Source organism: Ostrea edulis, chromosome 1 (genome assembly GCF_947568905.1).
Source record: "Ostrea edulis chromosome 1, xbOstEdul1.1, whole genome shotgun sequence".
NCBI lineage: Eukaryota > Metazoa > Mollusca > Bivalvia > Ostreida > Ostreidae > Ostrea > Ostrea edulis.
The window spans coordinates 74096924-74116656 of record NC_079164.1 but is presented as its reverse complement, the minus strand read 5'-3'; the positions used below and the strand labels follow the sequence as shown (position 1 = coordinate 74116656).

Here is a 19733-nt window from a genome sequence, read left to right as displayed (position 1 = left end):
TGATTTACCGAAATACCCTCAGAAAACACCGAAATACCCCAAACTAACGAAATACCCAATCTTTTTCATTTCATATTATTGTAATTTAAAAGATATATATAGTAAAATTGCACAAAATGTCCATGGTATAGGTAATAAGTAGAAAAAATGTATCCAACGATGACTAAGTACACATGATCCACATTTAATTAATTATATATATATATATATATATATATATATATATATATATATATATATATATATATATACCTTAGCTTTGTAGTACAATTACAATAATATGAAATGAAAAAATCGGGTATTTCGGTCATTCTAGTTACCCCCCCCCCCCCCCCACACTCTCTCTCTCACTTTCTCATTTATTGTGACCGTTTCCTTTATTTACTCTGAGGGGACACCCTATCTAATCCTTGATCCGCACACGGAGTGTAACTTTAGCGAGCAGATCAAGCGTTTAATTAACATAGAAATCCCCCAAACACTACTTCCGCCTTATAAGACAAGACTGGGTTAAATTAGGTATATATACCTACAATTGCATTTAAAATAAATTTCCGCTCAAGTTACAGTTTCCTTGATTTTCCTAGCAGAAATCAACTGAAGGTCCAATTTCCCACATCCCCCGTATATCTCCCCTCCTGTGCATGATCGACGAAAATAGGTGAAGTGGCTTAATTATAATTACGTAAAACATGGACCTAATTAATAATATGATAAAATTTAGGATCCCGTCACATGCAACTTTCATGAAATAAACATTGATTCCGTGTTAATTTTACGTATTATATTACATGTACGATTTTCTTGACCCGCAAAAATTTATGTAAAGGTAAAACTACAGCGTCTTGGCACACATTCAAATTCCCGAGGGTTTGACCGACTTTGTTTACGTTTAATTCTGTCCATGATGGTAGCAGTAGTAGTGATCTTTTTCTTCCTCGTCTTCGCCTCACAAGCAGCCCAGGATTATAAGTATGTGTCAACATGTCCATCAACATCTTCAGAATGGCAACAAGAGGCCACGAGGAAAAACTGTCGAGAGCCAACGCCCGACTATCTGTGTGCCGCGGAGCAAAATTCGCCGGGACGATACGGAGAAATTTGCACCAAATATGGCTTGTTCCCCGCAGGTACTTCATTATGTATACGTTTTGAAACTATTGGATCTTAAGATTATACTATATATTAATTTACTATGCCATATGTGATATATTATTAACGTATCAAATATTTACAATTTTTGACATTAGTAATGATTAGAGCATACCACCGGTAATATGATAAATACACCTGTGTCGTAAGCGTTCCTAAGGAAGACCGTTCGCGACAGTAAATATTTCATGAAAAATACATAAAATCAATCTCTCCCTACACGTTTCAAAGTTTCAAAAAGTTATGCTTAATGTATCTTAGTAACAAATAGAAATGAGGAGATAAGTATGTTGCGGTATTAATATATATATATTTTTTATCAATTAGCACACATATACCAGCTATCAACGTCGGAAAATTGCAAGTTTTCTTAATCATTGTTATAAAAATTTCATAAAAACTGGTCATGACGATATAAGAAAATTCATAACAATTCCATGAAACTGTTTCTTCGCAAAAATATACAAAATGTCTTTTAAAAATGAAGGAAATCTATCGCATAACAGACTTGATAAAGAAATCAATAAAAACACAGTTATTGACCTTGGATTCAATATTTTGAAACATCATAATTGGTTATTCATACTTAGACTGTATGAACCTTCTCTCTAATGGTGGAACAGGACATGTATAAAATTACATAACATTTGTAATTAATTTGAAATACAGCTGAATACTATCAACACACAGTATATTATAGACTAGTGTACTATGACAGTATAAATATACATGTAGTACTGATGATATCGGTTGCATGCATACTTAGGAATATGTAATATAGGTATTGGGCGGAAGAATTGGAACACCCGTATCTGAAACAGAATAAGTATCTAATAGAATTTATTAATTCCAAAAACTATCAAATGACCATAAATGGAAAACCAGCATGTACGGCTACTCTACTTTTCACAATAAATCCATGGATCAGATTAATCTCAAGTGTCTGTTAAGGACTTCATTCCGTATTAAACGCCTTTCTGTTGTGGGGCATGGTTTAGGTATATTTTGTCTTTCATCCACCAATACTAGAAACCTTATAATTAACACATACGTGTATTATCACAGCAATTACAAATGACATTGCGGTCGGTTATATGATATGCAAGTTTTAAGAGGCTATGCGTTTGTGTGGGATTAATATATTATCATATGCATATTTTCAAAAATAGAAACATATTCTATGATAAGAATTTTTGATAATACTAATGATTCTTGATAAAAATGTATTTTTGCTAACTTTGGTTTTGACAATGGAAACAAGGTTTAAACCGTTGTTTCAGACAATTCTTATCAATTAGATTCGTTTCGATGTTCGTCCGGGATTACATTGTACCGAAAGTGTTCAGCATAATCTAAAACAAGGACTGATTCAAATAAATTCATATACAATGTCTGTAATTTCATCAATCTAATTAGAATTAGATATCTACTATCGCTACACATCTATGTGTAGCGATAGATGAGCGGATCATAGGATCTAATTCTAATTAGATTGGTAATTTCATAGATATTTAATTAAAATTTTCATGAAATCATGTACATGTTTACCCTTTCTTAGGTAAATGTTTAAGGAAAACGTGTTTGATGCAATTTTCATGAGACTTAGAATAGTACAAGACAGTGCTTTCAGCAAACATGTAGAAGTCGCGTTTTACATTTCCGCTAAGAGATATATCAGATCTTCACCAGATAGCAATGGTCATATTGATTTGCAAGCATCCTCATATAGTATAGATTCAAGTTGTATCCCATCATCATCAGGTGGTGCAGATTCCAATTTATTCAAATCATGGCCCTGGGTAAAATGAGACTACAATAAAGGATCCAATTTTTACGTGATGATATATGATGAAATTAATCTGCATCTTTGATACTTGTTCTCATGGAAAATCAACAATTTTTATGGTCAGTAAAAGGAAAAAAATTATTTGCGGCTGTTCTTTGAAGCTTGTGTCAAAATGTGTGTTGTAAATACATGTATTCCAGCAAAAGATACACAATGGGTGAGTACGAGTGGTTTTATGTGTGATTTTATTTACACGCATGCGCTTACAGTCAGGGATTTTAATGAGCTGCACTTCTACATGTCGAAAGGCATCCGCATTCTACTGTGTATATAACTTTGCTTAACACAAGTCCATGTGACATATTGATCATTCTTTAGACACCCATGCAAGCAGTAGGACACGTTTACTCCCGTGGGTCTTTTTACGATATTTTGACCAATCTCCGTATTTAGAAAAGGTAATTTTCATTACTTGATACATGTATAATCGAGGTGACTGAATCTTGGTGGATCCTTTCAGGGTTAGGTGACCGATATCTTTTATACCTTCTTGGTATCGTATTTACGATTCTGGATGAGATGCTGGGTGGTACTGATACTGCATTCATTATTTGGTGGGAAATGGATTGTTTTCAACATGTGGGTGTTTTCGAGGTGGCAAGCTACATGTGCATTTTCCGTTTGGCCATAGCTTTGTTTTTCCCCTTTACTTACTGTCTTTAATGTTTGTTACATTGTATATACTAGTAATAATTCTCGGGTGTGTTTGTAGTTTGATATTGGAGCATATAGTTTTAATTTACATGTACTATGTGAGTTTTAGGGTTGTATTACTCAAGTGGTGTTATTCCGCTTTCTCTGTGTAACATCACATTTCTAATTTTAGCACGTTGGATGAGTTCTTTGGTCTTACAGTCCGAGTCCGAGAGAAACTGATGCCCTAGTGATTTATCACGTGGATTGCGGGCAGAGTGATTCTTTTTTTTAGTGTGATTGGTGCTAGTTGGTCTTACAGTCCGAGTCCGAGGGAAACTGATGCCCTAGTGATTTATCACGTGGATTGCGGGCAGAGTGATTCTTTTTTTTAGTGTGATTGGTGCTAGTTGCATTGCAGTTTTTATTACATTAATGAACTTAATTTTACAGATTGGCGGAGTGTAATCTAAATGAGACTAATTGTTATCTATACCCTATGAATGTAAAAAATTAGGGAACAGCCTGCACGTATATACTTCAAGGGAGATTCCCTTCCCCTTGTACCAAATATATCAAAATACATTACTATTTTGAGTATTTGGAGAAGGTTGTGATATGTTTCAATTTATTGAGTGAATATAAGAGAGCGACTGATGATCTGTGGAATTTTTAATGTCCCAAATTCAACATGATCTGAATGCTTGAGCTATTAATCACTGAGGATAGGGTGTCTCATTGGTTAATATCCTAGCGGAAGTACATGTGACGTATTAGTCATTCTTTAGACATCCATGCTCGGTTGCAAACAACCTGCCTCATGGGGTGATGATAATGCTACTGCTGATGAGGATGTGGTGATCGGTGGTTTTTCTTTATAACCACCCTTTGTGCCAGTGTTATTTTTTGGTTTTAGACAAACAGGCCAGTCAGTAATGCATACAGAGTACTGCATAGTGGTGATTTGTGAAGTTCCTGGTACCATAAACTACCGTTCAGTACAGTGATTGGTATCGTCCTGCATTCAGATTTCCATCTGTGGAGTCTTTTATGCCCAAAACTTAGCATTATCTGAATGCTTGAGAATATTAACTGAGGATAGGATAAAAGTGGCTTTTATTCAGCAACATAAACATATACGACTGTCCTTTACGAGTTGCATTCAAATTTTAACTGATACAGAATTTTAATAATCTTTATTTATTGCAAATATAATATATGAACATTCAGCTGGTTTAATTTTTTTGTGTGAATGAATACTGTATACAGGGTATTTTCACCCCATGTTTTATTTTCGCCCCTTGCAAACTGTTTTATCCCGTTCGAAATTCGCCTCGACATAGTCGTATTAAAGGAGAGATAAGATAAAATTTGTTTCGACCAGTCTTAAATTCACCCACTGACAAAAGGACGAAAATAAAAATGAGGCTAATATTTCACTAGATACAATATCAAAAGAGATTGTAGATTTACACATACAATTGTCTTGGATAACTATGCACAGATTGTTTTGTAACAGAAATGCAGTTACTTACTAATGCAATTAACATTTTCATTGTTTTTTTTTCGTAGTAATTGTTTTCCAGTACTAACATCTATAAGTAAAATCCTTGCCCTTGGTTAGGATACAATGGATACACTATTTAATGCAGTTGCGTCCGCTGTAGCCATTTTGAAATCAATCTTGTCCACACGTTTTTAGGTCACCTGAGTTTACCTATTGCAATTGGTTTTCGTCCGTCGTCGTCCGTCGTGCGTTAACAATTGAACATTTTTAACTTCTTCTTAATAACTACCAGTCAAATTCTATTCAAATTTTATATTAAGCATCATTGGGACAAGGGGGACATAAATTGTAAATTTCAGGACTCCAGCACCCCTGGGGCCCTAGGGGTGGGGCAAAAAATGCTTAGATTTGACCAATATTAAAAAATCTTCTCAAGAACCACACACATGTAAGAAAAACTAAATGCATAGTGATGTAGTGCAGGAAGGCCTCTACAAAAATTGTAAATTTCATGATCCCCGGGGTAGGGGTTCTGACCCCCAGAGCGGGGCCAAACTTGTTATATAGTGTTTATGTGTAAAACACTTACATAACATCTTCTTTAGTGCTATTGATACTAAATTGAAAGTAAATAGATATTTAGAAAGAACAGGTAGTCCTTTACCAAAATTGTGAATTTTATGATTCCAGGGGTAGAAGTTTTGGTATCAGGGTGGGGCCAAAATGGTCAGTTATTAAATGCGTTAATAATAGACATTCTTAACTTCTTGATAACTATAACTCCAATTCTTTTCAAATTTGGTATGCAACATATTTAGAACAAGGAGAACATAACTTGTAAATTTCAGGATTCCTGCACCCATGGGGCCTTAGGGGCAGGACAAAAACTGCCCAAAAATGACCAATTTTCAAAAATCTTCTTCTCAAGAACCACACATATGTAAGAAAAACTAAATGCATAGTGATGTAGAGCAGGAAGGCCTCTACCAAAATTGTAAATTTCATAATCCTCGGGGTAGGGAATCTGACCCCAGGGCGGGGTCAAACTTGTTATGTAGTGTTCATGTATAAAACACTTAAATAACATTTTCATTAGTGCTTTTGATACTGAATTGAAACTAAATGGATAGAGCAGGTAGTCTTTTACCAAAATTGTAAATTTGATTTTCCCCAGAGTAAGGCTTTTGACCCCCAGGGTGGGGCCAAACTCAGTATATAGTATTTATGTGTAAGTTTGCTGATACTGTATAAAATCTAAATGCATACTTTGGAATAGCAGAAAAGGATGTACAAAAAATGGTGAATTTCACAACCCAGGGTTATGACTTAAGGATGAGTCCAAATTAGTCATACATTTTGATGTGTATTGTTAATACACCTATTATTTAAAGCTTTCATCAGTGTATGCACTTTTGAGGGCAGTGAAGTTTTAAGTACACATCTTGTTTTATACTGTTGCTGAACATTAGAATTTAGCTTAGATATTCAGAACAGGAATTTTTTCTAGATTTCATAGCCCATGGAAGTAGTGATACTTTTTTCACTAGTATCCAGGTGACCGATAAGGCCTGTGAGCCTCTTGTTCTTAATACTGAGAAGAAATGCCGAGATATAAAAGGAAGTTTTACGCATTGATATCAGATATAATGAAACAGACAGACTTGAGTTCAAGGGGAGGGAGTAAAATTATTAACATCTGATGATGATGATTTTTCCAGTTTCGGTCTTCCTCTGTCTGAATTCGAATTAAACGATTTCATCTTTATTTTAAAAATGAGAACGAAAATGGAGATGAATTCTCGCCTTGTCGTACTCCAACATCACATGGGAAAAAATCAGTTGGCAAACCATTCATAGCATTCCTTAATTTGATCCCTATATACATGTTTCGTACATGTTTCAGATATCAGTAAAACATTTCCCTTAGGCCATCATTAAAAATATTTTTGTTTGATGTACTCCTACCCACATTTTTCAAGATGGGTTGGTAGGCGTTTTTTTTTTAACGTTATGAAATTTTCTAATATTTTCCTTTAAAATAAGGAGAATTTTCTATTTTTCAAGGGAACCAAAAAAAAAAAAAAAAAAAAAAAATGAAGAAAATGAAATCTTAAATTGCTGAAAAGATTGGTCAGGTAGGAGCAAAATTGATGGGTCGGTCGAAGTACATCAAACAAATCAAGTTTTATTTTTGGCCTTAATACCATTTACAATTGACTTGTTCTACAGACTGTTTCTCAACACACTGTCAAAAGACTGCTTCGAATTTATAAATGCACCAAAATAAATTCTTCTTTCTGTTCATTTAAGTGTGTGACAACTATTGTTAAATCAGGGCAAGATCTGATTTTGAATTTTTTTTTTAACCCAGCTTGGTTTTTATAAATTAAAACTAACATTTTCAAGCCCACTCTTTAAAATACATGTAAAAATTGCCAAGACAGCTTAAGAATATAGTTCTTGCTGATATTAGAACACCCGAAAAACCCTAAGTGCATGTTCTAGCGCTCAATAGGAGTAGTCAGAGTGTAAATTGTTTTTCAAGACAGCTAATGAATGTAATTATATATATATATATAAAGCACAAACAAACAATTATAACACCCAACCTTACGTTTACCCCTAGGATCTAAACGATACATGTGAAAATCAATTAATTAATATATAAAGCACTAAATAATCACAACTAGGTACTGAAAATTTTCGCCCCAGCCCGGGGTCGAACCAGCGACGTACGGCACCCACCGCCTAGCAAGATTGTCAAACCAGTGCGTAAGTCCACTCGGTCACAACGACTTCCCTGGAAAGGAAGCTTTGTTATGCTCCTAAAGCGCTACTTATACACACTGATGCAATCCCACACAGTCGCTGTGTCATTCAGTGTTTAAGATATTCTATAAGGAGAGTGGATCTCTCTCTCGATATATATATATATAAAGCTTATTTTTGGATGCGTAGTTTTGATTTTATTTCACTCATTTAATCTCCGTATTTTTTTTTTTATAAGTGCGGTTGGTAATTGTTAAGTGTTTCATTGTGATATCAACGTGGTTGTAATCTTGACATTCTGATGTCACATACTGATGTTATTGCCCTACAAAACATTAATTAGTTATATCAAATTAAAAATTTACTTTATGTAGGTACATGTGCTGTACTTAATCAGCAGACACACAACATGGACGCGATACCATGTAAGGCCCCGGTGGGATGTCCAGACGAGCCATACTCCCCGAGGAATCTTTACAACTGTATGTATCCTCCCAATAGTCGTGTAATATACAAGTCAACAAATCTGTGATTGCTGTAAACATGTTACATTTGATTGATGCAATTATGAAAAAAACTAATGTTTAATTCATAAGTGTTTTAGTCAAGTGTTTTAGTCAATTATTGTATCAGGACTCAATAAATGTTTAAAGTCTAAATCTGATGCCAGACTAGATGTATATGTAACTTTTGCAAAGAAAATTACTCCTTCTATATTCATTCAGAACCCATCGAAAGCCTTCTGACCTTCATAAAAACGTCACTCATACAGCAGTCCAACACCTGCATATATAGCTACTTGTAATTAGCTATAAGTGATTTAATCAAATGCAACTGTCTACACATTCGAAGAGTTAGTTCTGTTATACTTCCGTTATGATTAACATTATTGCAGAAAATGGCTCCGAAATTGAAGAATTATTGTGAAATCTGAAACCGTTGTATCACTCAAACATAACACCATCAGAAATCTACCATTTTGGATGCGTAGTTTTGATTTTATTTCACTCATTCTATCTGCGTTGTTGTTTTTCAGGGTTAATTTGTTTCGGCGATTTTTACGGACCTGACAGGCAAGTACATACACCTATATAAGAATTATTACCCAAGTGTTTGTTGATTATTCATAGAATGTACATGTAGTTCGTATTGCACATTTCACACTATTGGTAAAATTGATTATGTCCTTTTTTTTAAGGCTTTTACATGCAATCTATAAAGTGAAATCTACAATAGGACTCAATGTACAGTACCGTATATTGTAGATTGGGAAATTAAAACGGAGGTTTTAATTACGATCCCCGGAAATCGGGGGAGCCTATAGTAACCGTCGTGTCTGTCCGAGTTGATATTGCCTAATCCTTTTCATCAGAAATTGACCATATTCCTTGGGACAGGGGCTCTTGGACCAAGGTCAGTTTGGAAAGACCAAGGTCACTCAGAACATATATTTTATATAAAGAAAAAGTCCCTTATTTCAAAAGTTTTTTTTTAACAAGTGTTGACAATATATCACCCAAATAAGTATCAAGCAAATGTCTTTCAGACAAAGGTCACTCAAGGTCATTTTGTAAAGGTCAACGTCACTCAATATATACCTTATATTTGATAAAAAAAAAAGTATACCACAGAGTCTTCCATATCTGCTTCCTACCTGGATATTATAATATACGAGATGTTAACGGCCAACTCACACTGAACATTATGACAGCTTCTCCATCGTCAAATTTCCTTATCTATGTAGCAGTACACCATTATCACCTGCATATAGCATTTCTGTCTCTCAACTAATTCGATACGGAAGAGCGTGTTCTGCATATGAGCAATTTTTAAACCAAGCATGATTTTGACAAATAAGTTTATGTTATAGGGGTTTCAACAGTCTCGTTAGCTCACTTCTTCTCAAAAACCACAGGTCAATTTCGAACAAACTTAGCACAAATCATCGTTAGGTAAAGGAGATTTAAGTCTATTCAAATGAAGGGTCGTACCCTCCTTAAAGAGGGATAATCACGAAAATGCAAAAATAGGGTTGGGTAATTTAAAATATCTCTCAAATATCACTAGGCCAGAAAATTTGAAACTTAAGTACAAGCTTCCAAACATAGTGTAGACGTGTTTGCTCATATCATGTCCCCCGGGGGTTGGAGTAGGGGGGCACAATATGGGATCAAAGATTTACATGTAAATATATAGTATAAATATTTAAACTTCTTCTCAAGAACAATAGGGTCATGCTTACTCAATATGCTAGCATTCCCAGGTAGTGCAGATTCAAGTTTGTTCATATTGTGGTCCCCGGGGGTTGAGTGAGGCTACACTAGGGGCACAAAGTTTAACCTGGAATTATATTGGGAAAAAATACAAAATCCTCTGAATAAGAGCAGGGCCATGCATTTCCCAGGTAGAGTAGATTGAAGTTTGTTCAAATCATGACCCCGGTGGTAGAATGGGGCCACAATAGGGTTATCAAAATTTTATATGGGAATATATATGGAGCATCTTTAAAAAAAAACTTAAGAACAACAGGGCAATGCTTAGTTCCACAATAGCTTTACAACAGGAGGACGTACCAAGGTGACTCATGTGAGCGATGCGGCATATTAGATCGAATGCTCTCCCGTGAGGATCCGGGTTAGAATAGGTCCTCAGAAGCTCTTTCTTGTCGTAAGAGGCGACTAAATGGTGCAGTCCTTCGGATGAGACCGCAAAAACAGGTCCCGTGTCACAGCAGGTGTGGCACGATAAAAATCCGTTCCTGCTCAATGACCATAAGCGCCGAGCATAGGCCTAAATTTTGCAGCCCTCCACCGGCAGTGGTGACGTCTCCATATGAGTGAAATCTTCTCGAGAGGGACGTTAAACAATATTCAATCAATCACTGACACATTTCATCCTATTTGTTCGGCTGTTCTTTACATATTGATTTTGACTAAGGATTACTCCGCTTACCTGAACAATATGTAAGGCTCATGACAATGTGACCGGTCAAAAGGAGGTACTTACTCATCAGAGGCACCTGATACCACCTTTGATATGTCCAGGGGTATGTGTTTTCCCTGTTCTTAATTTTGTAATTTTTTATAGGAATGATGAGGTTAATCACTGTTCTTTCATAAGAATATACACATATACTCGTATTTTATCATTATTCGGAATATTGCAACATTGGACATAACTAATGAATTTTCGAGTTTCTCATCTAAGATTTTTTATACTTCTCAACAAAACCTCCCATTTTGTGGTCTTATCCAAAAGACCGTTCCATTTAGTCGCCTCTTACAAATGTACGTTAAGAAAGGGGGTATTGAGGAACTATTCTAACCCGGATTCCCACGGGACCCGACTGTTTATCAGTTCCCTAATTCAGTTTACGAGGAGTCTCCCATTTATTTACTTAAAATGTTTTATTTAATTTCATAAATTAGGACTGAGTCAACCACAGCGACCACAATACCTCAAAACACAACTATTAAAACGTGAGTATTAATGACGTCAGCATTGTATATCGAGAGTAATGGTTGTTAGAATCTTCATTGACTGTAACATTATCCTTTACATGACAGGTCTATAACTACACACAAACCAGAAAAGGATCCTGGATCCGGTTGGATTGCGGGCGTCATTATAGTGTTATTGCTTGTTCTGGTCGGCTTGCTAGTTATACTGTACATTCTAGATAAGAAAAAAAAATGGGGTTTGTGGAAAGCCTTTAGAACGCGAGTAACAGGTAGGTAATGAATCACAATATTACTCTCCTTCACTACAAAAAACAAAAACAACAACAACAAACAAACAAACAAAAACAAGTGCTCATTCCACGAAGTCAAGCATACATGTGATTATACTGCATTCACATATCAACATCGCCATTTTACCACTAGCAATATGATTAACATCTGACATAGTATGGATTTATCTACACATTTTAGATATCATTCCTCGGTTTCATGGACGAAGAGAACAAAACGTGGTCAGTGGAGAAAATCAAGGTAATCCTCGTGATTTTTTTATTCACCCGTACTTTGAAGTCGTCAATTTGAAAGTACGTTTTTGCCGCAGAGCTTGTTTTCTTTCAAAAATGACCCCCCCCCCTCCCCCAAAAAAGTATTCTATGGCTTGCATGATAAATATGCATAACATATCATTGATAAAAAAACCCTTTAAAAATGGATATATAAAATGCATTGAATCCAGTGAGTATTGTCTATAAACAAATACATTTTTCTAATATGATTTAAGTGTTATTTCTAATGATGTCCTTCTGTTTGATTAATTCTTTACATTTTACAGACGAAGAAAGAGCTGAAAAACTGCTGACAACTCCTTTGGTTTCAGGTTGAAAGCTGCCATTCTTTCTTTTGATTACATATCATGTTGGGTCGTTCTTGGCACACTGATTTTGAATATGGATTATTCTTTTTGCCTGATCAAGATGTAGGGCACATGGCGAGTGTGACCGGTCGACAGGGGATGCTTACTCCTCCTAGTTTCGGGTCAGTATCCCTTGCTTATCGTGGAAGGCGACTAAATGGGGCGGTCCTTCGGAAGAGACCGCAAAAACCGAGGTTCTGTGTCACAGCAGGTGTGGTACGATAATGATCTATCCCTGCTCAAAGGCCATAAGCGCCAAGCACAGGCCTAAATTTTGCAGCCCTTCACCGGCAACGTCACGTCTCCACATGAGTGAAATATCCTTGAGAGGGAAGTTAAACAATAATCAATCAGTCAATCGTTATAACGATCTAGTTCGTCAATACACCCTAGCAATGGGTCAAATGCTGTCTGACGTGTTTCATACCGATTGTTAAGTCGTTCTTGGCACACTGGTTTTGACTACGGATAACTCCGTTACCTGATCAGAATATAGGTCTCATGGCGGGTGTGACCGGTAGACAGTGTGCTTGCTCCTGCTGGGCGCCAGATCTCACCTCTGGTGTGTCGAGGGGTCCGTGTTTGTCCTACTATGTATGTTGTATTGCTTATAGGAGTTATGAGATTGATCACTGTTCGTTATCTTCACCTTTCATTATTTAAAACATGCTAAATATGCTTTCCTTCAATATAAAAATATCTGTCTAATAATGTTTCATATGCATTAATTCGGTTTCCATCATGTAACCTATAATTGTACATATTCTAAAATGAGATTTTTGTTTTATATTTCAGGGACGTATTTAGAACCTTCATCAATATCAAAACCTGTTAACGGTAAAAAAAATAATCAGGAATTCATTTATATGTAACAAGCAATGTCAGTAAAATGAATAGATGTGAAGTAAGAGTTAAGAATTCAGAAATTCTTTTCAGTAATAGTATCTTTACAGTCATTGCTTACCTTTAAAAGGGTTATAACTAGGGAAACGAAAACTTGATCAAGTATATGTAATTATTCACTGTTAGTTCATGCATCTCCTATCAAGTTGAATAATACCTACACAATGGTACAACTGCAAATACCTCTCTACTGATTTATTTGACAGAACAGACCACGGTCACGTAAATGAGGGAGGCGTGGTATTAATTTGTGCCCAATAGTGCATTACTGGCATTGTAAAACTGCGATTCTAGAATCCATACGTTCGTCCGTTTTCCATTAAGCCCATCGTATAGAGCGAAATTTAAATCATAATCACATTTATAAAAAGATTCTATCAACATTTAAAGCGATAATGATTATAAAGTAATACTAGCTGTCATTTTGGTGTGGAAAAGTTTTGTTGCAAAATTGTGATTTACTATTTCAACGACAGAAACTTATAAACTTTGGATATTAATATTTGTGTTAGAAAACCTATTTAGAGTCTCTGAATGAAGCAAATCTCATAATTCCCCCCCCCCCCCCCCATAAAAATTAATTTCTAGATAATGTTATATATTCAATATATCCAAAATCTTCATTTTGAAAAAAATCTTAAACTTAGTTTTAATGTAAGGTGAAGATAACGAACAGTGATCAATCTCATAACTCCTATAAGCAATACAAAATAGATAGTTGGGTAAACACGGACCCCTGTACACACCAGAGGTGGGATCAGGTGCCTAGGAGGAGTAAGCATCCCCTGTTATCAATGACTGTGGTTAAAGTTACATACAAAACTATCATAATAGCATATTTTACAGCAAAATAAATTTTTCAGATTTAGAGCTAATATCACTTTAATAACTTTGAAATTTTAATATTGTCTGACAGGGAGCGCTGCGTCCATTGATGGAGAAGATGCTTTCTGGAAATTGACAGCCCTTCACCGCTACCTCGTTGTTTCTTTAAAGCACTACATTGGGATCGAAGAATTAAAAGACAAACTCATTCTGTTCAAAAGCTCTCTCATCGAAAACTTTAACGAGTTCATGCTGGAACCATTGCATAATTTACAGTCTTGGGATGACTACGAAGAATTGGATTCACTACTGGTATACAATCTCCTCCGTAATATTTGTAATCATATACATCCCCCAAAGCGAGGATGGGACTATGAACCCGATATAGAGGACGATGGTTTAGGAGCCGATATTGAAAGGGTGCGTTTAATGTGGAATAAATATTGCGACGGGGAGACTGTATTTGATCAAATCAACGTAGTTTATGCCAGAATGCAGGAAAGATATGGAAACATTTCGCAGCAGATTGATGAAATACAAGATGGTGAAACTTGCTCGCTACCAAAAGAAAAGATATCACCAAGTAAGTGTATGCAATAAAAGAAATGTTTAAAATATCAAAGCAGTACTTTAAAAGATATATAATATATGTACATGTAGATACACTATATTACCGTAATACTCACTTGATGTGCATGAAAAGAGTGAAGATAACGAACAGTGATCAATTTAATAAACTATCTGAAGAATTCAAAATGGAGAGGATGGCAAACACTTACTACTCTGAAAACATCAGGGGTGGAATAAGATGTCTAGAGGAGTAAGCATCCTATGTTGACCGGTCAAACCCACCGTTCTTGCCACACTGATTTTAACAACGGATGACTCCGTCTATCTGATCAAGATATAGGGCTCTCGGTGGGTGTGACGGGTCGGCAGGGAATGCTTACTCCTCCTAGGTACCTGATCCCACCTCTGGTATATCCAGGGGTCCGTGTTTGCTCAACTCTATTTTGTATTGCTTATAGGAGTAACGAGATTGATCACTGTTCGTTATCGTCGCCTTTCATGAAACACGTCAGAGAGCATTCGACCTAAAGACAGGTTGTATCTGTAAATTATATAATAATAACGAACATATGATTTGCACAATGACTACTTTAAAGGAGACGGTTAAAACCCCTGTATAATGAATTTGTCGGTAGCTTGCCTCAGTTTATAAAATGATCATGTACTTGAACATCCTCTTGAATATTGAATCATTTAAGACACATAGACAATATACATTTATGGAGGTAACAATGAAATATTATAATTTCATCTGTGTTAATAGGTGTGGAATTGAAACCCGAATGTGAGGTTGATGATGGAATCGTCATTAGAAAAGGAATAAAATCAGTTATAGAAATTCTAGGAGAAAATAAAATGGTAATCTGTAAAGGCGCCATAGGATGTGGGAAAACTACTTGTCTAAAACACATAGAGAAAATCTACAAGGGGATGGGCTGGCATGTGAAGTGGAAAGAAGGAACTTTATCGACCCATGGTATTTCAGAAAATAAAACTCTGTTATGTTGTGATAACATGTTTGGAACATATAACCGAGGCGAATTTGTTAGAACCTCAGATGTTGTTGAATTTTTGGAAACTCACGAAGGAGATAGCGATATGCATGTGAAGATCGTCCTAGCTATTCATGATCATGTGTTTGATGAGCTACAGAAAAATAATTTGATAAGAACTTTGCAAAACAAACGTTTAGTAGTTGACATGAATGAATTATCAGATGCAGAAACAATGCTAATTTTCAAAGATCAAAGAAGAAAGGGACATTGTACCATGGATCCCAATTGCTGGTTTCGTAAAGTTGATTTCGAATCTCTCAAACGTACACTGCAAAGGAATACGGGTTTTATTGGTGATCCAGTCCTGACCTTGTTGTATTCTAATCACCATGATATCTTTGCCACGGAAGAGGCTACACGTAATCCTTTTCAAAAACTTTGTTCTAAAGTGCATAACATGTCAACGACAAAGCCAGAATTGTTCAATGTATTGGTTTATATGATGTTCGTTGGGAGTCACCGCTTGGATTTGGATGTACAGAGATGGGCAACAGAGAAACCCTTTCATCTTACAACTGAAAAAATACAGCAAAATATCCGACATCTTCACGCCTATATTGATGGAACTGTTGATGGAAGAACAATTAGAATGAAACATGAACTGTTAAGCCTTGCTTTATTCCACGTTTGCGCAATGGATGGAAGATATTTACCTGCTCTTCTGACCCACTGTCGGATTCAAATGATAGAAGAGCTACTACGACCAGCGTCCACTGTGACCTGGAATAACTTTTGCTTCATTTTGGATGAAAGCAATTTTCAAGCTCTTATTTTGAGAATTGTAGGGGAAAAGTTGTTAATGAATTTGAAAAATCATCCACTCATGGAAAATGTTCAATTTCATCGAAAACTTAAAGACAATTGTTCGCGGGAAGTTTGGAGGAAAATTTTTCCAATAGATTAAAATTGCAGTCAAACTCTACTGGTATTTTCATGACAAAAATATTTTCACAGACAACTACCGGTATCATACAAGTTAATTATATTAAGACTAATTAAATATTGTTTAACATCCCTCTTGAGAATATTTCATTCATATGGAGACATCACCATTGCCGGTGAACGGCTGCAAAACTTAGGCCTATGTTCGGCGCCCATTGCCTTTGAGCAGGGAGGGATCTTTATCGTGCCACACCAGCTGTAACACGGGACCTTGATTTTTGCGGTCTTATCCAAAGGACTGCCCCATTTAGTCGCCTTTTACGACAAACAATGGGTACTGAGGACTTATTCTAACCCGGATCCTCACGGGAAAATTATCATAAGTGATCGACGTATTATGTCTTGTACTCGATATAATAATCCCGTGCACTCCAGATATTATATCACATTCTTCGTTAACAATCTAATATTTAAGTGTAATGGTTACCGTTATTTTTTATTTAATGATTGGATTATCATTGCACAAGTACTACATTTGTTTGTTTGTGAAATTAAAACAATAGACCGTGTAGATGTTTGTGAACGTAATGGTTATATTTTTATATTATGGGTCAAAATAAACCCAGACCAGCAGAAATCAATTACAAACAATTCAGAGATTTGACAGTTTATATACAATTATTTAGAGAAAAATATGGCAATAAAAATTACTACACTTTAACTTACAGTACGCCTGATCACATTTTACAAAGTGTCCAATATTTGTTTACCGTCGAGCTGAATTCAGACCCGAGAATGAAGTTGTCAGAAATCAGCCTTTAATTAATTCCAATCCAGTTCCCAGTAGAGTGATTATTACCACAACATTTACAGTCTGCTGATACTAAAACAAACGTATTCTAGAAAACTTCATCTCTGGAAAGTATAACACCAATAAACAGGCATTACTACTGAACTCTAACAAACATCGTTCTAAAACTAGAACATATGGAATAGAACATCAATCAAGAACAATGTATTGCACAACACCTCGTCCCAGTTGGAGTTACATTGAGAACTTAAAATTCTCCAAACTTCAAGACCTGAATGCATATGTACATCAAACCAAAGCAAGAAAAATAAAACTGATACAATGTGTTCATGATATTCTTGACAAGACATCTGTAATGTCATTGTCTTTGCCTTCAATACATTTATATCAATATCATACTCTTGTAATAATAAACTCCATCTTATGAGTCTGATTCTTGTTTGACATTTTATATGAAAAATTAAGGTGGTTGTGATCCTTTAAAACAAGTAACCTCTAAATATATATCAGAATGTTGTATATCCAACAATAAAGACATTGTTTCTCAATGGTAGAATAATTTTCTTTACCTTTGAAAAGCGAGAAACTATTTATATTGTCACTATGCTTCTGAAACAAAGCATCCCGACACCTACATGTGTGCATCACTAGTAATACATGATTCGGGATGTTGTTCCTAGGTGTCGCTGTGCGTGATAACATCATCAATGTAGGCTTCGCATCCTTGAAGGTCAGGACAGCGGAGGGTGTCCTTGTCCTGGTCTAACTGTGAACTGGGACCGTCATCGTCACTAATTCTCAGCAGAGAATCACTATTATGTGGATGTTTGTTTTTACATGAACTGCTGTCAAGGTCAAACAGGAAAGTGTCACTATGGTGAAATGCATGCGGTGAACCAGCCATGTTAAGGGGTTAAACATGGTCAGCCTCTATTCCTTGTTTTCTTATCATCGCTCTGGTAACTGCACAGGCTTAATAAAAGTCGTCGAAATAACCTGTTGACTCTACCCAGTTCAACATATATGGATACGTTGTTAATATTCTTTTTTTACACCAAGCATGTGTAAAAAAAAAAAATCAGTCATGAGATTTTCGACATGATTAATGCTCCAACAAAACAATCAAACAGTAATGATACTGTTACACTATTTAGTGACAGTGATAATATTGTTACACTATTTAGTGACAGTGATAATATTGTTACACTATTTAGTGACTGTGATAATACTGTTACACTATTTAGTGACAGTGATAATACTGTTACACTATTTAGTGACAGTGATAATATTGTTACACTATTTAGTGACAGTGATAATACTGCTACACTAAGTAGTGACAATGATAATACTGTTACACTATTTAGTGACAGTGATAATACTGTTACACTATTTAGTGACAGTGATACATAAATGTAATACTGTTACACTATTTAGTGACAGTGATAATACTGTTACACTATTTAGTGACAGTGAAAATACTGTTACACTATTTAGTGACAGTGATAATACTGTTACACTACTTAGTGACAGTGATAATACTGTTACACTATTTAGTGACATTGATAATACTGTTACACTATTTAGTGACAGTGATAATACTGTTACACTATTTAGTGACAGTGATAATATTGTTACACTATTTAGTGACTGTGATAATACTGTTACACTATTTAGTGACAGTGATAATACTGTTACACTATTTAGTGACAGTGAAAATACTGTTACACTATTTAGTGACAGTGATAATACTGTTACACTAAGTAGTGACAGTGATAATACTGTTACACTATTTAGTGACGGTGATAATACTGTTACACTATTTAGTGACAGTGGTAATACTGTTACACTAAGTAGTGACAATGATAATACTGTTACACTATTTAGTAACAGTGATAATACTGTTACACTATTTAGTAACAGTGATAATACTGTTACACTGAGTAGTGACAGTGATAATACTGTTACACTATTTAGTGACAGTGATGATATTGTTACACTAAGTAGTGACAGTGATAATACTGTTACACTATTTAGTGACAGTGATAATACTGTTACACTATTTAGTGACAGTGATAATACTGTAACACTATTTAGTAACAGTGATAATACTGTTACACTATTTAGTGACAGTGAAAATACTGTTACACTATTTAGTTACAGTGATAATACTGTTATACTATTTAGTGACAGTGATAATACTGTTACACTATTTAATGACAGTGATAATACTGTTACACTATTTAGTGACAGTGATAATACTGTTACACTATTTAGTGACAGTGATAATACTGTTACACTATTTAGTGACAGTGATAATACTGTTACACTATTTAGTGACGGTGATAATACTGTTACACTATTTAGTGACAGTTGTAATACTGTTACACTATTTAGTGACAGTGATAA

General features: G+C 35.3%; 1 protein-coding gene across 4 annotated transcripts; it reads left to right on the top strand.

Moving 5' to 3' along the window:
• The first annotated feature begins 824 nt into the window (after window positions 1–824).
• On the top strand, window positions 825–17760 carry LOC125682122 (uncharacterized). 4 transcript variants are annotated; one of them, XM_048922544.2, is made up of 11 exons: window positions 849–1130; window positions 3139–3155; window positions 8282–8389; window positions 8944–8980; window positions 11336–11386; window positions 11474–11637; window positions 11840–11899; window positions 12201–12245; window positions 13077–13118; window positions 14101–14592; window positions 15343–17760. In XM_048922544.2, exons 1-11 carry the CDS (start codon window positions 985–987, stop codon window positions 16536–16538), a joined length of 2358 nt encoding a protein of 785 aa, XP_048778501.2. In that variant the 5' UTR covers window positions 849–984; the 3' UTR covers window positions 16539–17760. The 4 variants fall into 4 exon arrangements, with proteins under 4 accessions (XP_048778499.2, XP_048778500.2, XP_048778501.2 ...); XM_048922542.2 differs by lacking the exon at window positions 3139–3155 and having other exon boundaries at window positions 825–1130; XM_056160184.1 differs by lacking the exons at window positions 849–1130; window positions 3139–3155 and adding an exon at window positions 3218–3396.
• The last annotated feature ends 1973 nt before the right edge of the window (window positions 17761–19733 follow it).